The 19,851-nt window shown below is 36.8% G+C and overlaps 1 protein-coding gene across 2 annotated transcripts in view; it reads left to right on the plus strand.

Annotated features, from left to right (window-relative positions):
* LOC121315029 (ephrin-A5) overlaps nucleotides 1-19,321 on the plus strand; it is a 91,388-nt gene extending 72,067 nt beyond the window's left edge. Inside the window, exons 2-5 of one of the 2 annotated variants that reach the window (XM_041248898.1) lie at nucleotides 5,350-5,642; nucleotides 16,846-16,911; nucleotides 17,263-17,343; nucleotides 18,931-19,321. In XM_041248898.1, the coding sequence (XP_041104832.1) occupies nucleotides 5,350-5,642; nucleotides 16,846-16,911; nucleotides 17,263-17,343; nucleotides 18,931-19,055 (565 nt within the window). In that variant the 3' untranslated portion in view covers nucleotides 19,056-19,321. The remainder of the gene's footprint in view (nucleotides 1-5,349; nucleotides 5,643-16,845; nucleotides 16,912-17,262; nucleotides 17,344-18,930) is intronic. The other variant, XM_041248908.1, reaches the window with a different exon arrangement.
* Nucleotides 19,322-19,851: the final 530 nt, after the last annotated feature.

Raw genomic sequence — 19,851 nt, forward strand, 5'->3', positions numbered from 1 at the left:
ACAGGTGTGCAGGGAGCTGAAAACCTGATGAAATTGTGTTTCCCAACCTGGCCAGTGTAGTGGGAAAGAGAAGAAACTCAAGTAATTATGCAGGATTGTGCAAGCCAAATTTAAAACAATGCACTGGTCCTACCCACAACTAAGTTGTTTCTTTTTTTCTTTTTCTGTTTTTATTTATTCCTTGCAGAATATATTAGACAAGTTTAAAAACAATAATAGATTATAAAGTGCTTATAGTCTGTTAATGTCCTTTTAGGTTGAAAATACACATTTAGGTTTTAGCCAGTTCGGCAAGATGATTTTCTAAAAAAAAAAAAAATCTGAATCCCACAATTTCCTATAGTTCCATCACATTTCAAGGGAAGCATTTTCTTTTTTTAAAGACAAAAGCTTTTTCAGTTGATAAACCTTGTGATGCTGATCTCGTTTTGATTCATTAGCCTGTCTTAACAGACAAAATAGATGGGGCAATTCATCCTTTTAATTATTAACAGATACACTGACAAATGGATAGGAAATACAACCTTCCCAGTATTAGTTGCCCAGTCTGAACTTAAACTGCTGTTGACCCCAAATGGAAAAAGGGTCTAGATTTTTTACTCATCAGTCACCTGTCTTGTCAGCCTGTTTGGGGACTTTCTGACCCGTTCACAGGCCACAAATGTGGAAAACAAGACTTGTGGCAGAAGGTCAGAAAGCTGAACCGCCTTGATGGAGGGGTCCTCTGTTTTCTTTGAAGGAGAGGGACTATCTAAATCTTGGGACTACTTTCTACACTAGAGTTTGATGGTAACTTACTTTTCATGTGCGAAGCAGATGCAGACTAATTTGGAGGGGATGAGTAAGCACAGGTCAGTGTTGTCTACTGGTTTAGTTGTATAGGTTCATTGGATATTAGCTACAGCTGTGACGGTACAGAGAAACCACCAATTCATCTGTTTTTAATACTTAGAGCTCTGGGGGGAGCGAAGTGTGCGACTCTTTGAAGTACAGATGCTTAATGATTATAAATACTGTTGCTAATATTTTTGGAGATCTCTGAAGGCTCACTAGTACATTCTGTATCGGGAGTAGGGTTTAATGTCTGCCTGTCTTTGAAATGTTTATCATGTTTCAGTCTACCTATCTATACAAAGCTATTAGCTATATGCTCAAGTTCTAATTAGGTGGATAGTTAATGAATATCATTTCTTACTCATTTATATGTCCAGATAGCAATTCTTTTGATATTCAATAGCTTTTACAAAATAATTTCTAATTCCCAAGACTGCCTATCAGAAGCACCATAAGTAATCGTAATAGAAACAGGCTGTAGAATTTGTTTTTCTTTTTTTTCCAGTCTTATCTACAGTTGTGTGTTATTTAACAGTCACGTCCATAGTAGTGTTCATTTCATATTTTCCATGCTCACAGTATGGGTTAAGCAGGTCTGACTGTCCTTTCTAATTATATTGAACATGAACATTCTTACTGCTGGATATACATTACAATGCCTCAGAGTGTCTGCAGCCATTTCATAGGTGACTGGAAACTACTTTCTCGCAAATTTGTCATAGTTTTTAAATGCCTAAACCTGTGCAAAATCCATTCAGACAGCACTACAGACTCTGTGAGAGTGAGAAAGAGAAAAAATACTTAATAGAGATGTGTTGAAACAGGTGAACGAACCAAGTACAAACCTTCTTGCTTAGCCTACAGTATGCTGACATGTCACACAGCACAGAGGTGCCCCCTGCTCACCTACTCACTTTATCATCTGCACATCTTGGCACAATTGTGCCACTTCAGCTCTGCAGACTTCTTAAAGCCTTTACCACAGGGGCTGAGGGAGAGAAAAGTCATGAAAGATCAGGCCTGGATATCTAGGTTTACTTGAAACTGCAATTTGTGGTTACACACAAATACAACTACAAACATGCTTTAAAAAATAACATAACAAACTACGGCTAAATGATTAGGGCTTTGTTCAAACAAAGACTTTCAGTAACTCTTTACAGAACCTACAGTACAGTGTAATAGTCCTGCATTAAATACTAATAGTTCTATTTGTTTTATTTGTAAAGCATTTTTAACTCTTGAACAATAGGTATTTTTATCCAGTTGTTGTTGCACTCAGGAAAAGTAAAAATCACAGTTTATATTAAAACAAAGGTTATTTATGTATTTTAGTGTTTAAACAGAACCAGGGCTAAAATATGCATACTCACATTAGAACTTAACCATTGGGATAAATATACCTTACAACTTATATGAAAAAAGACCCAGTAAGCCAGATGGTTAATCAGTTACTTTTGGAGCACTATGGATTTACTGATTTTAAAGCTCAATACGTATAGAAACTGTGTGGCAGAAGTTCCAAGAACTGTACAGCTGCTGAGTGCATAAACACGTGATTTTATCAAAAGACACGTGCACCTAAATGATATCTGAACTGCAAGTTCCACCGTGCGAGCCAGGAGGAAAGCCAGCTTTGCAGGTGCACGGGACAAGAGGTAGATGTACAAATCACAGCTCTTTCTCCTGCAAGCGAGATAGGGTAGCACTAACTGCTATAAAAAAAAAAGTGGAGGCTGATGAACTTCATTCAGCACAGGGACCTATCCTACTCAGCTGTGTAATTGTAATGGAAATTGGCCAATCAGAAGGCAGCTGTGCAGGCAGCCTTTCAGGAGTCTTGTTCCAGCAGACTGGGCAAAAAAGAGGAGAGTTACAAATAATGGGTTCCTCATTCTGCCTCTGCTTGGGGTTATAATCAACTGGTAATAAATATCTAAACTCGGAGAGCCAAGCCAGTTTATTACAGAACAACTTCTAGCTATCTGTAAGTTGTGACCTCAAGCTCATTCTGAACAGCTGTTGCATAATAAAGACATGCAATTATCATAATTTGACAATTAGCCTGCCATCTAGTTCCAGTTTTGAATGAACCCTTATAAATTATAAGTGAATGAAGGACTGCCTCTCTCAGCTGAAAACTTTCAGTGCCACAGGTACTGAGGTGTATTGAGGAATAACAGCTCTCACAGCTGCCACAAGGACTCCAGGGAAATAGCAGGAGTTAGTGTGATGTGGCTTACAGAGAGGTTGTGTTTGGAACCATGCAAAAGGTCTCTTGGCAAAAAATTAAGCAGAAATAATCCTGTTTTATTTCTCAACACTGAATGTTAATTTCTGCTAAGGTTAAAGAAGAAGTTTTCCAGTTTTACGTCATAACACACATTCTCATTGTGTCTGTTGTTAGTTCACATTACATCTAGTTACAATAAGTGCTCAGTTATTAGTATCACTATCTTTAATTGTATTGAATAATAATCAGACTGTAGGCAGTTCTTAAGAGGTGTGAAACAGAAGAGATATCAGTTGACATTGTGTGACATTAAGCCATAAGGATTGTATAGTGCTGTAAGGGAAAACTAGACTGAATTTATCAGTGCAAAATCAATCAATCAATATTTATTTTATATAGCTCCTTTCATAGTGGAACACCATAGTGGACCACCATCACAAAGTGCTTTAAATGAACTAGTATAGGCTTGTGGTTAAACCACCATGGCATGATTTCTGCCTTTCCTACTGCTTGGAGTCATTTGTACTGAGCAGAGACAACAGTTCACAGATCACTCAGTTTGTGTTTTTTTGTGTTGGCGGTGCATAGGGCTATCAGCAGCTCTTAAGACTCCCTCTTGTTCTGTTGCCAAACCACCTTTTGAACTGATAATGAAAATCTGACTAATGTGGCTCTCCTCAGTTGTGCTGACCCATCTGCCCTCCTCTTGAGGTTTAATTTGTAGTCTAGACTAGGAGACCAAGACAGGTAGACGTTGTGGGTCTAAGTGAACTCGAATACATACGAGTAGCTTTGATTTGGAGAAGTAAAATCAACACCAGGTAGGACAAATTATTTAGTAAGCAATACAGAACAGGGTGCAACATTGTATCCTAAATGAGTAAGTTTTGCTGACCTTCAGCTCTTTCGTGTAAAGAATATTTGATTGATATTATAGCAGTCATCTAGTTAAATGAGATAGTGTTTATAGGTAATTGTCCTTTTTAGCAAATTGTACTGTGAAATTGTTGTTTTATACCAAGAAGAGAAAAAAAGAGAAGGACCTTTGTTTCTTGGCCACTGATGAAGCATGTATCAAATAACCAATGTCCTCATAATGAGTTATACCAGGCATTTGATAACTCTTAAGAGAGAGTCTTATCAAAGGTGTCCTCCCACTGATGTCTAAGAATCTTTTTTGTCACTAAAAACAGCTGTGCCGGTGTCTACAGTCAGCTTTCTCAGTTGTCTCTTAACAGTGCTGTCAGGTTAGGCTGTGCTGATAATTAATAGCATGGAGCCCTTTTTTTATCATGTTTCATGTCTGTGTGTACTTTAGCAGAAGAACCAAAATTATTTTTTTTAAAAAGAGACATTAGTGGCTTACATGCACGTTGATGAAGTGCTGCCTGCATTAGTTGAAGCTGCTTCTACCCTTCTGGTTTGAATCGTTTACACTTATTTTAATGTGCAAACGTCAGTTTGTTTAATCAAAGGTGGGCGATTACGCAAATTTATACAATGCATTATCCAAGTTTATCGTAACCCCATTATTGTGAGTTTATCATCTTCCCGTGGTGCAAGCAATGCAATATTGCTGACTAGTTCTCACTGGCTTTTACTGCTGGTGCCAGCCAATTCCTTGAACTGAAATAAAATTGAAGGTAGTAGAATTTCTCAAGGCAAAATCCCTCTGCATCTTATGGAATATCTGCTTTAACTTGAAAATGCCTAGATGTGATGTTATACCACTTATACCTAAAGTGCCAATATGCAGATGGGATGTGGGTACCATTCTGGCACCAGTAAGACACATGTTTTACCAGCCTGTCAAGGATTATTTTGACTGTGGTAAGAAGTTAACATCTGGCATGCTTTGAACATAAAAATAGCTATATTTTATGGATTTAGATAGCCGCCCCTCCATTAACGAAAACCACATTTCTACAGTACGTACTTATGTCATTTTCATGGATTTCATAAGTGGATGCCTCTGTTTGTTGCAATTGTTTCACAAAAATGCAATAAAATCAGTCAGAACATACCACATGGTTCCATGAAAATGATTATCTGAACAAAAACAAACTTTTATTTTCATCCTGTCGTGGGAAGTGCAGCTTCATGGCACCACTTCTTTGACGAATCATAATTTAATTTGAATGATTACTTACTAAAAAAAGTGGAATTGGAAAGTTGTGTTTTGATAGATTTTACCAGTACAACAATATTAGGTTGATTAGGGTAACATCCAGGTTTAATAATTGAGCTTACTGGAAATGTCTTTGTTTTTTTTTTTCCCTCAGGTTCCAAAGAGGGGACTATCACATTGACGTGTGTATAAATGACTACCTGGATGTGTTCTGCCCTCATTACGCCGACTCCATACCGGAAGACAAGACGGAACGATACGTGCTTTACATGGTGAACTACGATGGCTACAGCACATGTGACCACACCTCCAAAGGCTTTAAGAGATGGGAGTGCAACAGGCCTCACTCGCCCAATGGACCACTCAAGTTCTCTGAAAAATTCCAGCTCTTTACCCCCTTCTCTTTAGGATTTGAGTTCCGACCAGGCAGAGAATATTATTATATCTGTGAGTATATTTTATAAGCAGACACACATAATAAAAATTGTTTTTTTTTTTTTAAAGAATAAAGCAGTAACTGCTTCACATGGGAAATTAAATCTTATCTGAGCAGCCTGGATGTATGGACAGTCTTAACGAAATTATTCTGTTCAGTCCTCAGCTGTGTTGGTTAGATCTACGTAACTCATCTGCAAAGAAGAGTGCAAAATTCTGAGACCATTTAGAACATTCATGTTCTTCCCCGTCCACCCCATAAGCCCTGCAGCACAAATACATTAAAGAAGAAACTAACCCAGATATGGTATGAAGGTTATCCAGACAACTTTGTCAGTGAGGGTTGCTGAGGAACTTGAAACTTTTGTTAATGTTATAATTGTTCCCTTTTCCTTTTGGGGAATGAGTTGTTTGTGAACACCTTTTCTATTAACCTTTCCTGCAAGATCTGATCAGCATAAACGCTGGTGTTTTTTTTAAAGCACTTCAGTAAGAAACCTGTCTTCTGATAACCAGTTCACAAATATCTCTTGAGGACTTTGGAAGCAGCTAAATGGAAGCCAACATTGGGCATACAAGGAAGATGATCTTTAAGATATCACAGGGCGGCAGTGAGTACAGAGAAGCACCTATGATCGAGGTCCATGGGAGGATTTAGAGTCAGGACAACGTATGGGAGGGATGAGTGCATTTCTTATCCATGCTCTTAAATATTGTTGCCATCAATCATTACAGATAAAATAACATTTATAAGACACTCAAGTCAAGTTTTATATTTTCATTTTAAAGTTATGGATCAAAAACAATCCCAGAAACACATTTCCAAGTGACTCAATAGTTGTAGTTGGGGTTCAAGAAAGTGATGTAGCCAGGGATTAAGGAATCTTTCCTTTATTTTTCAAACTAAGAAACTACAGTGTTTCCAGTATTAGTGTTACATGTATCAAAGAAACATTTAAACATTTCATATACATTTCCATGTTATATGAAAATAACCTTAGGCCTTTTCATTGCGTAAAATTCAAATATTTTACTCTTTTTGTTTTAGATTGTAAAAAAAGTGTGTTAAATATATCAAAATCCAAGATACACAGTCAAAAAAGTGTTTGGTCAGCTTAATTATTTTTCCTTTTTGTATTCGAAACAGAACACAAGCCTGGTCTACAAGTAAACCATTCCAGTATAGATCATTTTTCAAATAGAATAGTTGAACAAGGCACACTAATCATTTTGTTAAACTATCCACACTGTCCATTCACTCTGATTCTTGTGCTGATGTCATTAAAAAAATAAGCTTGGACAGTTGTAAATGCAGCACAAGCTCAAGAGACTTTCTTGTTTGTATCTCTTATTGTTTTTTAATATATGGTATCATGTTTCTGTTCTAATGATATTCCATGTGTTTGCGATGTCTCCACAGTATAGATTCCACAGAGACTGATGTTATCCTCTTTTATATAAAAAATTGACATGTTTCTTGGTTCTCAGCAGTTTTCCTGTCTATGATTATACATCTGCATAAAGCATGATCTGGTTATTAAATCAGTTAGATATTTTATCTGGTTCTCTGTTAGAGTTTTTTCTATTTAATTTTTTATGAAGTGTCAGTTGATAGATGATAGTTGAAAGTCCCCTCGCTGAGCTGGGTATTCAAATCAAGTGACATAAAAGTGATGAAAACAAAGAATGGTTTAATTCTAGTAAGTTGTGCTATGAAGATTAGGGTGCTGTGTATGATCATCATCATGTGACAAAACAAAGAGGCATAAACAGGGAAACGTGGATTATGTATAATGTGTAGTATAAGCTGGATGTCTGCTAGGTAAGGGAAAGATGTCTTACCCAGCAACCTTTAGCAGTACATCTGGCAGAAAAGTTTGGCCTTATGGGTAAACATAGGCCCAGACATTTCTTATTCACAGACAATTGAGACAGTATGCATCAGATGTTGTTGTTTTGGTGATAATGAAGATACAACAAGCCTTCTAGCTTTACCTAATCTCTTATTCAAGGACAGTTTGACATTCTGTTCTTGACTTTACCAACCGTTTCATGACATGCCATGTCAAGCTTTATTTTAAGTGGAAATATGGATATAGGTAAGTGATAGTACACAGTTGCTATACTAGGCACTTAATAATTTGTGTATTGAAGAGTTCAGAAAGCTATATTTATCTATTTATGTGCAAAATGAATGAGTCCAGCCTTTGCTAATTAATCACAGCTGTGATTAAGACTACATATCATCAGTGTTGGGCACTTACTGAAAACAAGTAACTTATTAGTTGTTTCTTCTGAACAAAAACTAATATAATGCCCTTACTTATTACAGAATAAATTAGCATGTTATATCACTCGTTATATTCATTTCTCTTGTCTTGTCCTGAAAAACAGTTGTTGACTATTGTTTACTATTTAACTGTGTGTCTGGTAATTCATTTATTAAATGTGTCAAACAGGTTTTTAAAATGTGTGTAGTATAACAAACAAACCACTCTTAATAATTTATAGCAAATTATAGCGATTAGTGAATTGTAATCATTACAATATGTGCGACTTTCCAGAAGTCATAAGGAGTGAAAGAAAATAAACAAGTTACATAAACGCTTTTTATAGAGAGCGTTAGTTGAAAGAAACTGACATAATATATAAAACATTGTGTTAGATCAAATAACGTAAGATATGCACATGCATTTTGTAGATACATGCTATGCATCAATTATAAAGTATTTTTGAGTTTGAGTTCTTCAAAGCATACATTGTCAAACTATTTTAAACATTTTGTTTATAATCGAAATAGTCTGTTGCATTACATCAACTGAACTAAAATTTACTTTGGCTTTAAAGAAATGTACAGAGAGATGGGGCTTGTTTATCTTTTTGCAGAAAGTAACTAATATTATTACTCCCATTAAAAATTGAACACATTATATTACCTCGTTATTGACAAAAGTAATATTATTACAGTAACGCGTTACTTAAGTAACAAGTTCCCCCAACTCTGCATGTGATGCTTTGGTTTTTACACTCTGTGAATACCTGGATGTTAGAAATAATCACTGTACATTAAACCTGCTGAGCACATTTCAATAGGTCTTGTCATACAAATTAATCACCTTATTGTTTTTCAAGTAGCCTGAGTACAATTCTGAGCTTGAACAAAGGGATGATGGGGCCATGGGTAACGAGAAAGAGAAATTAACATTAACAAGCCTCTATTTATAAAGCATTGTTTAAAACTGGCACACACAACAAAACACATGTTATGGCCCTTAGATAAAGATTAACAGTTCCAGCAGCGCATTTTAGAGAAACCCGACTTGCTATTGTGTCCCATTTTTTGTGCGAGGTGTCACTGTAAGGGTGATTTGTTGTCTTTTTGATAAAATTATATGGAGCAGACAGAAGCCTGGTGTAATTCATTCAAACAACAGAAACCAGTTAATCAACAAAAGGGAGCACAGGATAAAATCAAATTGAGGCCATATTTCTTCATTTTTTGGCAGCCCAGGCGTTCAGCTTGAAAAGTAAAATTGTCCATCTAGCTGATGAGGCAGCATGATTTCTTATCTGGCCAACATTTTTTTTTTCTGTGGAAGAGTGCAGATGTAAAATTGACTGCCCCCAGAAAAATGCGGGGAGCCATTTAATATTCTGCACATCTGCATGCAATTCAGTGGAATACTGTATTAGCTGTCTATGAATAATGGCAAAGAATGTGTGTGGAGCTGACAGGGATTATTAAGAAGGGGTCAGAAAGGTTAGGGAGCAGGCCTCTGGGTTGAAGAGTAGTGTGCATTAGACAGTGAACCTTGGATTCCAATATGCTTAAGGCAGCATGTTTTTCTAATATAGTGAATCGGAGGTCTGATTTTAATCAAACAAACTGGAAATCTAATATTGTTAGGGTTTTTATCCCCCCCCCCCCCCCCCCCCCCCCCCCCAATAAAACAAAACTCAGTCGTGTTTTATCTAGAACAAGAAATGGAAGTTGATACATACTGTGCTGGATAGGATAAACAGGGCTTAAAACTAAGACCCAATGCATTACTAGCTAGTTTTCTGCTTATGGGTCATTTTCTACATTATATATATTAGAGATGTTCCATTACTATAAATGCTTGAGAGAAATAAAAAAAGGAAGACATTTAAACAGATAATAAAAGTAATAGCAAGTTATTGCTGGCATTAAACATACACAATTTCCTGTAGAACCGCATTCAAAACAGTGACACATGGTTTTGATTTAATTTAAGACTGTAATTCAGTGGACCATGTTCCCCTTATCTGTCTTTAAGTGGCATTCTCAGTCCACTTTGTGACACTTACTCAAGCTGTATGCTATGCATTGATATGTAATCAGAACATTGGGCAAATGCCTGTTGACCTTTTGGCTAGAGTTAAGGTCATAAAGTTGCTGGTTGTAGATATGAAGCAATCACCCAGGCAAAGTAAAGTTGTAACTTTGACCGCAAAACACAATAGCAGCTTGAGCATTCATTTTTAGGTGCCTCTTCAAGTGAATTGCAAAAAGAAATAGTTGCTTAGGTTTAAGGTTAATGGTTTAACATCAACGCTGTCTTACATTTCATTGATACATAAACTTAAGCATTCAAAATAAGTCAGAGAACATGGATAGGAATTGTCAAATAATTTAGAGTTTCTCTTTTTCTCTAAAACATGCCTTTGGAACCTAACAGATAATACAAGCCAGATAATACAGTGTTTTCCTATTCAATCTTACATTGTGATGCATACATAATGAATTCATAGTAGATATTCAGGTTTTTTACAGCACTCCTCACAGCGGTGGCCCTCTTCCCCCGCTGAGCAACAGGAACACACTGGCCATTTGTTGGTTAGTTCATATTTCACACTGGAGGGAATAGAAGGCAGGGCGTAGACAGCTAGAGGCAGTTTATCTGCCACAGTGTGGCATCCCTTGACTCTTCATGTGTGTACAGCATCTGCTTAATGATCTCCTTCAAGGCCATTTCCCGTCTCCTGACAAAGGTTATATCATGTCAAGATTTTGTCTTGCGATGGAAAAGAAGGCACTGGTATTAGGTTCTGTGTGGCTATGTGCACTGTGTCCCGTTCTGTTTCAAATCAGAGTCATACGCATAATCTCGCCTGCAAGCCAGGTTGACTTTTTGACATAAAAGTTATTTTGAAAACAGAAAGAGCAGATCGGAGGCCAGTGGATTTGCTGGGAGGCCAGGATGAAATGCTTTAGTAAATTTGAGAACAGAAATTATTGAAAATAGCACAATTTAACCCATCCTGCATTATAAAACTAAACTAAAAAAAAAAGATTTTATCACTGCCGGCTGTGACTGTAATGTACAATTCACAGCAGGATTGAGATTTCACAAGCTGCCATATTTCTGCTTTAAAGAGCAGTCTTCATATAACAGCAATGGAAAGAGTCATAGGTTGTCCAGAGTCATCTTAGGATGCTTACAGACACATTTAAAATGTCTTCAATTAAGGCAGTTGTTGACACTGTGTATGTTCATATTAGACATTTATATTTTAAATTGGATAAAGCTAATGTATATGTCTGGAGTCATGGAGTTAAGACATGGTTCTTTTCTTAAGGTTTTTTTTTTAAAGATTGTATTGCTTCTAAATGTCTGATTAAGCTTTATTATACTTCATCCGTGCCAGTGAATGGGTTATGCCATTTATTTAAAGCTCAGTGTTGATTGTCTAGGGACAATCCATGGTCAAATAACTCATCTTTCAGAGTTTCTAGGTCAGTAGTTCCTGCATGTAACTGCCCTTTGTAGGGTCACTTACTTTATAGAATGAATTACTTAAACCTGCAGTGGAGGGGAACTGGAGTGGCAAGCGTTGTTCTTACCACTAACAAGACCAACATGCTGCCTGTGTTACAGATTCATAAAAATCAGCTTGCTTTTGAGAGGATAGACTTCCCTGGAGTAAAAGGGGTATGTGCTCAGTGAATTCTTCTAGAGAGTCATTTGCTCATAGAAGTAATGCAGTATTTCCATGGTTCCAATTCTTAAAAAATGTCCTGAAGGGGTAAAAAAAAAAGATTATTATTTTTTTACTATTAATTAATATATATATATAAAATATTATATATATATATATATATATATATATATATATATATATATATATATATATATATATATATAATCACCAGTATTATAAAACTGGAAAGAAACAACTTTGCTACAGGTAGAAACAGTTCAATGATGACTGGGTTTTAGAAATGTAATTTCTTTGTCAAATGAATTGCAAACATAAATAGTTGCTTTAGTTTTTAGTCATTTACCGTCACTGTTACCTTAAATTTAAATTACATGTACATTTACTCCAACCCCAGTTAAAATAAATAAGTAAATGGAACTATATTCTCAAATGACAACCATTTGTTATCGGTTTGTACTTCACTTGTTGCAATTACTTTTATATAATCTAATATACTGTACAAAAAAGTTTAAGAATTTGGAGTTAAGTTTCCCTCATCTAGCATGTCTTTGAAACATGATGCATGCGTACACTTTAGAGTTGAAAAACATAATTCTATCCCGAAAATGGGGTCCATACAATAGATGTATAGGTCTGTATTTTATAAAGTGATTTCTTTGTAAACATGACATCCCATCTGATTGTCAAAACAGACTTTATCCTCTGTAATGGAGCTAAAGATGCCATTTTTTATTAAAATACTGAAATCAGTAAAAAAAAAAAAAAAAAAAAAAAAAAAGCTATGTTACAATGTATGCCCAGTTATATAAATGACCACATTTACACAAGGTTCATTATTGCATATGCTTACTACTGCCCACTTAATTAATTAATTCATCCATTATTAATTGTTTTCATTTTTTATTTAGTTGTACAGTATCAGTATCAACAGTATGAACACTTCAGGTTAGGGATGTCCATCTTAAACTATTGCCCTAAACAGGGAGAACAGTAATGTAGCTAGGCATCCCAAAAAATGAATATGATGTATGATGCAACCGAAACTATTGGTCCATTTGTAACAAGTGAGAATTCAGAAATCAAATGTTCTGTGTTGTCCTGATATTATGAATATCAGAAAAAAATTAAATAAGGATGAATCACTTTTGAGTTCATTAATGTGTTGCAGGCTTCTTCAGCCATGCAGTTCATGTAAATCAGGTACTTTTTTTCCCCAAGGAGAATACCATTGACTTCAACTGCTTTTACCTGGCTAATTTTCATACAATTCTTATCCAAGGTAACACATTACAATATAAACTACACAGTGTGTGTGAGCGAGAGAGTGTAGGAGGGAGGGAGTGCTTAGCATCTTTTACATCTAATATCTAAGCTATCCTTTTTGACTAGCACAAATTGTGAAATGTAGCCTGTGGCCAACATAATGAAAAACTGCATTTTTAATGCTTCTACACTAGTGCATTTTCTTTACAAAAGGAAGTAAATGCTGATTTTAAAATTCCCTACAGCTCTGAACTGACAAGAGTGTTTAAATTTAAAACACATAGCTGTCAGGGCCCATATCTAAATGTTACATTCGATTATATTGAAGATGATGCAATGCCTTGGATGCAAATCAGCAGCAACTCTTAAATACAGCTGAATTCCAGGGGGGCAAATACAACTAGAGACATACTACCTAGCAAGCCTCATAATCATTCATGGTAGCGAGAAATTCTAGCATTGTTAGGGGGGGGGGGGGGGGGGGGGGGGGGGGGGGGGGGGGGGGGGGGGGGGGGGGTTGGCATCTTGTACAGTAATATCTACATACAGTACTGAGTGTGTACTAAATGTGCAGTAACTTTAAAATTCTTTAAAATGTAATGCCAATTTCAGGGTACCTCTATAGAACTAGTTGTGGCCGATATTACTTTTCAGTAAAACAGAAGTGAATTACATTGTAGCTCATTTAGGATACAAATTACTTTTGAATAGAATGCATTTTTAATAGCTACGTTGGTGGTTACAAAGTGGATATATTTAAAGGGTGGGGTCTGGTATTTGCCTCCCACCATGGTAACCAAGGTAGAATAATAAAATACTACTTAGCACCCCAAAAATGCTGCCAGTCTCTGTTAATTTGCAAGCATCCCTTATGAAGAAATTAAGGGATATGCTAGGGTTCTCTGTGTGACATATGTCACAATTTATAGTGGTGATTTTGCTATCTAAGTGACTTTGAATTTAGTGATAAAGTTTGAGTGCTGAAAAATCCCTGTTCCCATTTGCTTTGCCTGGCTAATAGGGTGCTCAGTGGATTGCTGTTTTGAATATTAAACATATTTGTACTGTTAAATGTAGAATTGAATGGAGCTGATGCATTTTCCTTGACATCAGAGCTCATCCTGGCTTTTATTTGAAAAGACAATTGAAGTAGTGCTACTATAATTGGAAGTCCCTGTTGAGCTTTGGAAAGCTCTGCAGGTCATTGCTTGCATGACAAACACTGGCAGCTAGAAACAGCAAGGCTACAGCTATGGTTTGCTCAGAACTGACACTGACTCTGAGAATATGTGAGAAAATGATATATTTAATCTGAAACTGAGCACTTTCAACTCTTCTAATGTTTGGATCCTCAAACTGAATTTTAAGAATTGATGTCCAAGTGACATATTACCAGGGACTAGGGGGAGCAGTTACTACAGAGGAATAGTATGGGGATGTGTTTTTTCCAATAACCTAGTGATGCATTAAAATGAAGCAAGTGTGATGGAGTATGTGATTTGCGGCCCATGCTTGGGGCTGCAAAATACAGTTGGGTTCATTATTCATTTGGAAACAGTATATACTAATGTCACAGTGGTTTTTAGTATTACAGAAACAACATGTCTTCAAAATAAAGCACCAAGCTTGGAATGGGCCTTGGTGTTGTCCGGCATTTACCCTTTGTTATATTTAATATACCACTTGTATATATAAGACTGAATTGGATCATTATGTATACTGAACTGGTGTACTACTCATTTCCATAAAAAAATGCACATGATACCATAATTGTCTGTCTCTATGTCTCAATCCAACTTCTTTATAAAATGCCACAATAAGTGAGATGGTTATAGTTTATTGCAATACTGGTGCACCCAAGTTGCATATTAAAAGCCTTAATTTTCTGGTTTGTCTCCTGCTCAATTCATCATTTTTTCCTAAATACATTTTTGGGATTTTCTTATACAAATCACTGTAATTAAAAAAAAAAAAAAAACTGTATTTATATACAGATGTAAACTCCAAGTGTCTATAACAAACTATAGTGTGGAGTAGAAATATTGAAACAATTTTGTAAGTGGGGATAGTAAGTGAGGCAGTAAAGAGGGAAGAAAATGTCTAATCTTACAAAACTAAATTACAAAGAGTTTTGCATAAAACTTTTTTTTCAACAACCCACGGTTTTATTTAAAACTTTCCTGCAGTGGCATTAAATTTAAATCCATAAATTTGTCCCTGTCTAATTTAAGGCTTCACTAAGAGCCTCTATCAAGAAGTATAGTCCAAAGTTGTGAAAAGTTGTTCCAATTAGAAAGAATGCCATACGCCATTCATAACTCACAGCCTGCAGGGCCACAGGAAAGAGGTAATTTCCTGACTCTACCCACAAACTATAAGCAATATGCCCCGAGCGCACCAGTTTCAGTTCATGTCAACACTGGGAGCCTTTCAGACACTGATTTAGTTTACAGCCTAGGCTAGCTACTGGTTATACCTAACTGGTTATTGGTTTAATAAGATAACCCCCCCCCCCAATTACTGCTGAAATATTGTGCATTGTGTTCCAATTTAAATTATTTGTCTCTGTTCTGCATTTCTACATACTGTACTGTAGCTCAGGCTCAAAACCCAGAGAAGCCTTCAGTCTGTCTACTACACTGAGCACCCTGAAAAGATTATCACAAACAGAGGATTGCATCATTGAAGTGTAAAATTGATAATAGCAATAAATGTCCTCCAAAAAGATTACGTTTGTAGATCACATTTTTTTTAATCTGAATTATGAAAAAAAGTGTTTTTTAAATTCTCATGCAAACAAGCTGCTGGTAACAACTGTTTCTAAATGTTTTTTTTTTTCTTTTATGCTTTGTGATCTTTACTGGTGACTTAACATGGACAGACAGTTTATTCTTTAGAGTAAATACATAAACAGGCATAAAGGTGGTCTTCATGTAATGTTGAATATATTTCTCTATTAATTTCACATTAGGAAAACAGTTTGTCACTCCAGAATACTTTCAGTTAAGCAATAGAACCCTCATAAGACGGATTTACCATCTGGTAAAGCCCTTCTCTTTATGTTAAATGCCCTCGCCTTCGACAATTGAAGGCAAAGCCCTCTTATGAGGGTTATACTGCTATTAGAAAATGTATACATTAAAAAAGGTTTTCTGTTACTAATGAATACAAATGTTTTCCTCATTATTCCTTGAATAGTGCAGGTTGCTCAGAATTCCATCTCTGGTCTGGTAGCCTTCACTTAATTTTCTGGTTTGTCTCCTGCTCATTCCACCATTAAACCAAGTTAAGTGACTTGCTTGGGGTCACACAATGAGTCAGTGGCTGAGCCAGGATTTGAGCCAGGATTTGAGCCAGGCATCTGCTGGTTATAAGCCCTTTTCTTTAACCACTTCGGGATGTGGGTTGACACGCTTTGACCTGGGTTGAGCCTGACAAAATGCATTACTGCCATTCGTAAGCTGACGAACTAACAAACAGCCACGCCTGCTTGAAGGTTTCACTTCCGTAAGAAATGTTTTTGTTTATTCTGTTTAGTCATATTTGTGTTGCTTGAGACACACCGTGAGCCAGATTGCAGCAGGGATGTTGAAACATTTGCTCTAATCAACATTTGGGCCAACGGTTCAATCCAGAGAAGCTTGGATGGAAGCGCCCGTAAGAAGCTGCTTCCGGGGCATTAATATGCATATGGTTTACCTGCATCTGTCACCCAGTGTGAAGTCGTGTAGCCGACCCACATGACACCGGGTCCTTACCCGGGTAGGATCCAACCCAGGTAGAGCATGCCAGTGCGAAAAAGGCTTTAGTCTACATTGATATACAACATATTTTCCAGCGGATTGATTTGCAACAGTGATTAAACATAGTTTGAAAGATAACATTCAAGGTCCTGTACCAGAGATTAAGGCCCTCGTATTGACCGAACGGGTTAAAGGAGATCTTCAATCCGTTTTCTAATATTTTAATTATTTTCCCTGTTTTACAGCATCTACAATTGCAGAGAATGGAAGGAGAACTTGCCTGAAACTGAAAGTTTTTGTGCGACCAACAAGTAAGTTGTTTTATGTAAAGCTTGGGAGGGTGGCTTTAGAGCATGCATGATTGTGCAGTTTGGCACATAGCAGTAAAACTTTATTTATTTCTTGATTTATTGAGTTATTTCATCTTTACTGTTAAATCCTGGGCGGTATCTGTTCTGTATAAAACATGTTGTGGCTTTCATATTTTTCTTATCATTCTTCATGAACGCTTTTTCACTGTGAAAATATACTGGTTGCTAACTTGTTGTTTCATATGTGAAGAATGTGGCACTCAATGTAGTGTCATTAGCTTTAAACAGTTGGGGTGGGGGGATCACAAGTGTCACTAACATATTTGGCTATTATCTCTATTTTTGTTATAGACAGCTGTGTGAAAACTATAGGTGTTCATGATCGTGTTTTCGATGTTAACGACAAAGTAGAAAATTCATTAGAACCAGCAGGTTAGTATGCTTAGAAAATCTTTTTTAACAAATGTTTCCCTTGTCTGTCTCTCTCCCTCGCTCCCTCTAGTTCTTCAGGGCTGCTCTTTCCCTTCTTGGCATGCGTTGCATGTTAGAACGCTTTGCTTGCACTGCTGTAAGGGGATGGTAATGATAGCTGTGTGTCATGCTCTTTCACAGTGTACTGCCAGCAGTGCATTCATATCAGTATTGGAACACCAGAAGAAGAAAGCAAAAAAGCATGACAATCTAATCAATTTGCCTAGAAATTCGTGAACTGTTAGGATACTAGCAATAGTAATATGTTTGTTTTTTCCTTTCATTTAAAAAAAAGAGAAAAGAAAAAAAAAACTGCAATTAAGCTGAACCCGTTTCCAATACAGCCCAATCGCTGCATGTAACTAACACAGTGTTCAAACTGATTGTGCTTGAATGCCCCATGGTGTCATTTTAAGACTTTGCTTGCCAATAGACAGTAAAGGAGACAGAACATGTTTTTATACCACCCATTGTTTCCTCTGAACCCTTATAAAAGCCTGACAATAGGCTACCGAATAAATCATCTTTTATTAAGTTGTCCTATTTGCATTTCATCCTTATTGCAAATGCTTGACCGGTAGGTGTTCGGTTATGTTTTCCTTTGTTTATTTTATTTCTGGTAAATATACTGAATAGTGTGTTAGATACAGCTCAAGGACAGGACCATTGTGAAGTAATGCTTAGTGAAAGATTTTAAAAAGCATGTCTTCAAGTTCTACAAATCTTCTATAAGTATATAAAGGAACCTGACAATAATAACTATTCCACTACCACTTGTACCATAATTACACACTGAGATACAAAGACAATCTCAGTATCCACAATGAAGTATTGCCTTATTGTAGCACTAGTGTACTCAAAATTAGGTACTGCTTTTCAAAGCCTGGCAGGCTCAGTAAATTGGCATGATTCAGTACTGTAGTGCAAGGGTGAGAAATGTCAAGCTGTTAAAATACGTACCGTTGACTTTGCAAAACCCTGTTGCATGCATGCATGCCTGCATGCCTGCTCCTCCCTGGTTAATTAACTGGTTGCTCTGTCTTTGGAGCTTATTTATGTGTCTCTTTGTATTTTCACACTTGTCTGTTTTACTGAGTGCATGGCACAGAGAGCCATGTGTTCTGCAAGTGCTTCACAGTTATTGCTAATATGACAAATCAGGAGCTGCTTCAGTACAAAACAGAAATCAATCAATAGGTCAAATCACACACGTTAACAGTGGCTTTAGGTATTCACCTTGCATTCAATTATTTTTCACCTCGCTAAAAATAAAAGGGCCAAAGAGAACAGAAGCATTGATACTGTTTGTGTTGACTGTTAAAGAAATATATCCTGGAGTTTAATATTTTCATCTTTGCAAGCCTGCGTAGTAATACAACTCACATATGTCACGCAGTGAAGTTGAAAATGAGGTATTGCGCAAAATTATCTAGTTTAGCCTAATTAGATTGCTGTATTACTTACTGCAGGCTTTTGATCTATTTTAACAACAAAATGCTTTTTAACCCCTCGACTCCTGTGTAATATGTATATTTTCTGTCAAAACAGATGACACCGTACATGAGTCAGCTGAGCCATCCCGCAGAGACAACAGCGCAGCAGATACGCCAAGGATACCACACCTACTATTGGCATGTGTACTTTTTTTCCTGGCAACGCTGTTGGCATTATAGCTCTTCATGCCCATGGAAAAAAGCCGGGTCCAGGATACACTGAGATTCCCCCTTAACCGCCTGACCTGTCGAGGTGACCTTTTCAAGGGACACTTTTGCAGATATTAAAATTGTCTCTTTCAGTCTGAAATAAAGAATTGAAATTGAAATTCAAGAAGGAGAGCCAATCCCCCCCAAACTGTAAACTAAGATGCCAAAACCTGTTTGACACTTAGTGATTCTTATTTTCCTGTGCATTAATTTTTGTAAGACCCCCCCCCCCCCCCCACCCCACACACACACACACACACACACACACATACACACACATACACAGACCATGTTGGCTCTCTCTGTTGACTGAACTGGGATGAAAAAGATTAGCAGCAGATGCAGTCAGTGAGGTGGAAGAAAATTGAACAGGTGCCCAAAAGGGTTTTAATCCCCCATGCAATATTTATACCGTTTCACTCAATACCAGAAGATGATCACGCAAGGCATCGTATCACTGTAGGGCTGGAGGGGTGATATTAACAATAGATACAAGTCTATTTCCTCCGGGAGGAAATGTCTTCTGAAAAGTGTGCTGAAAATGTGGGTTCTGTTAGAGGGATGGAGCATATTCAAAAAAGTTGTTTGTGAAACGTTTGATAAAGAGAGAGATTACAAATTGATAGCTCAGGACTAAAAGGTAAAACAAGAGGAAAAAAATAAGCATTACATAGGGAAATTAAATCGGTTAAAAAGTCAAGCTTTGGACCAATATTTTTCTCTCTCTCTCTCTCTCTCTCTCTCTCTCTCTCTCTCTCTCTGATTT

The sequence above is a fragment of the Polyodon spathula genome, chromosome 1 (genome assembly GCF_017654505.1).
Source record: "Polyodon spathula isolate WHYD16114869_AA chromosome 1, ASM1765450v1, whole genome shotgun sequence".
In the NCBI taxonomy this organism is placed as follows: Eukaryota; Metazoa; Chordata; class Actinopteri; order Acipenseriformes; family Polyodontidae; genus Polyodon; species Polyodon spathula.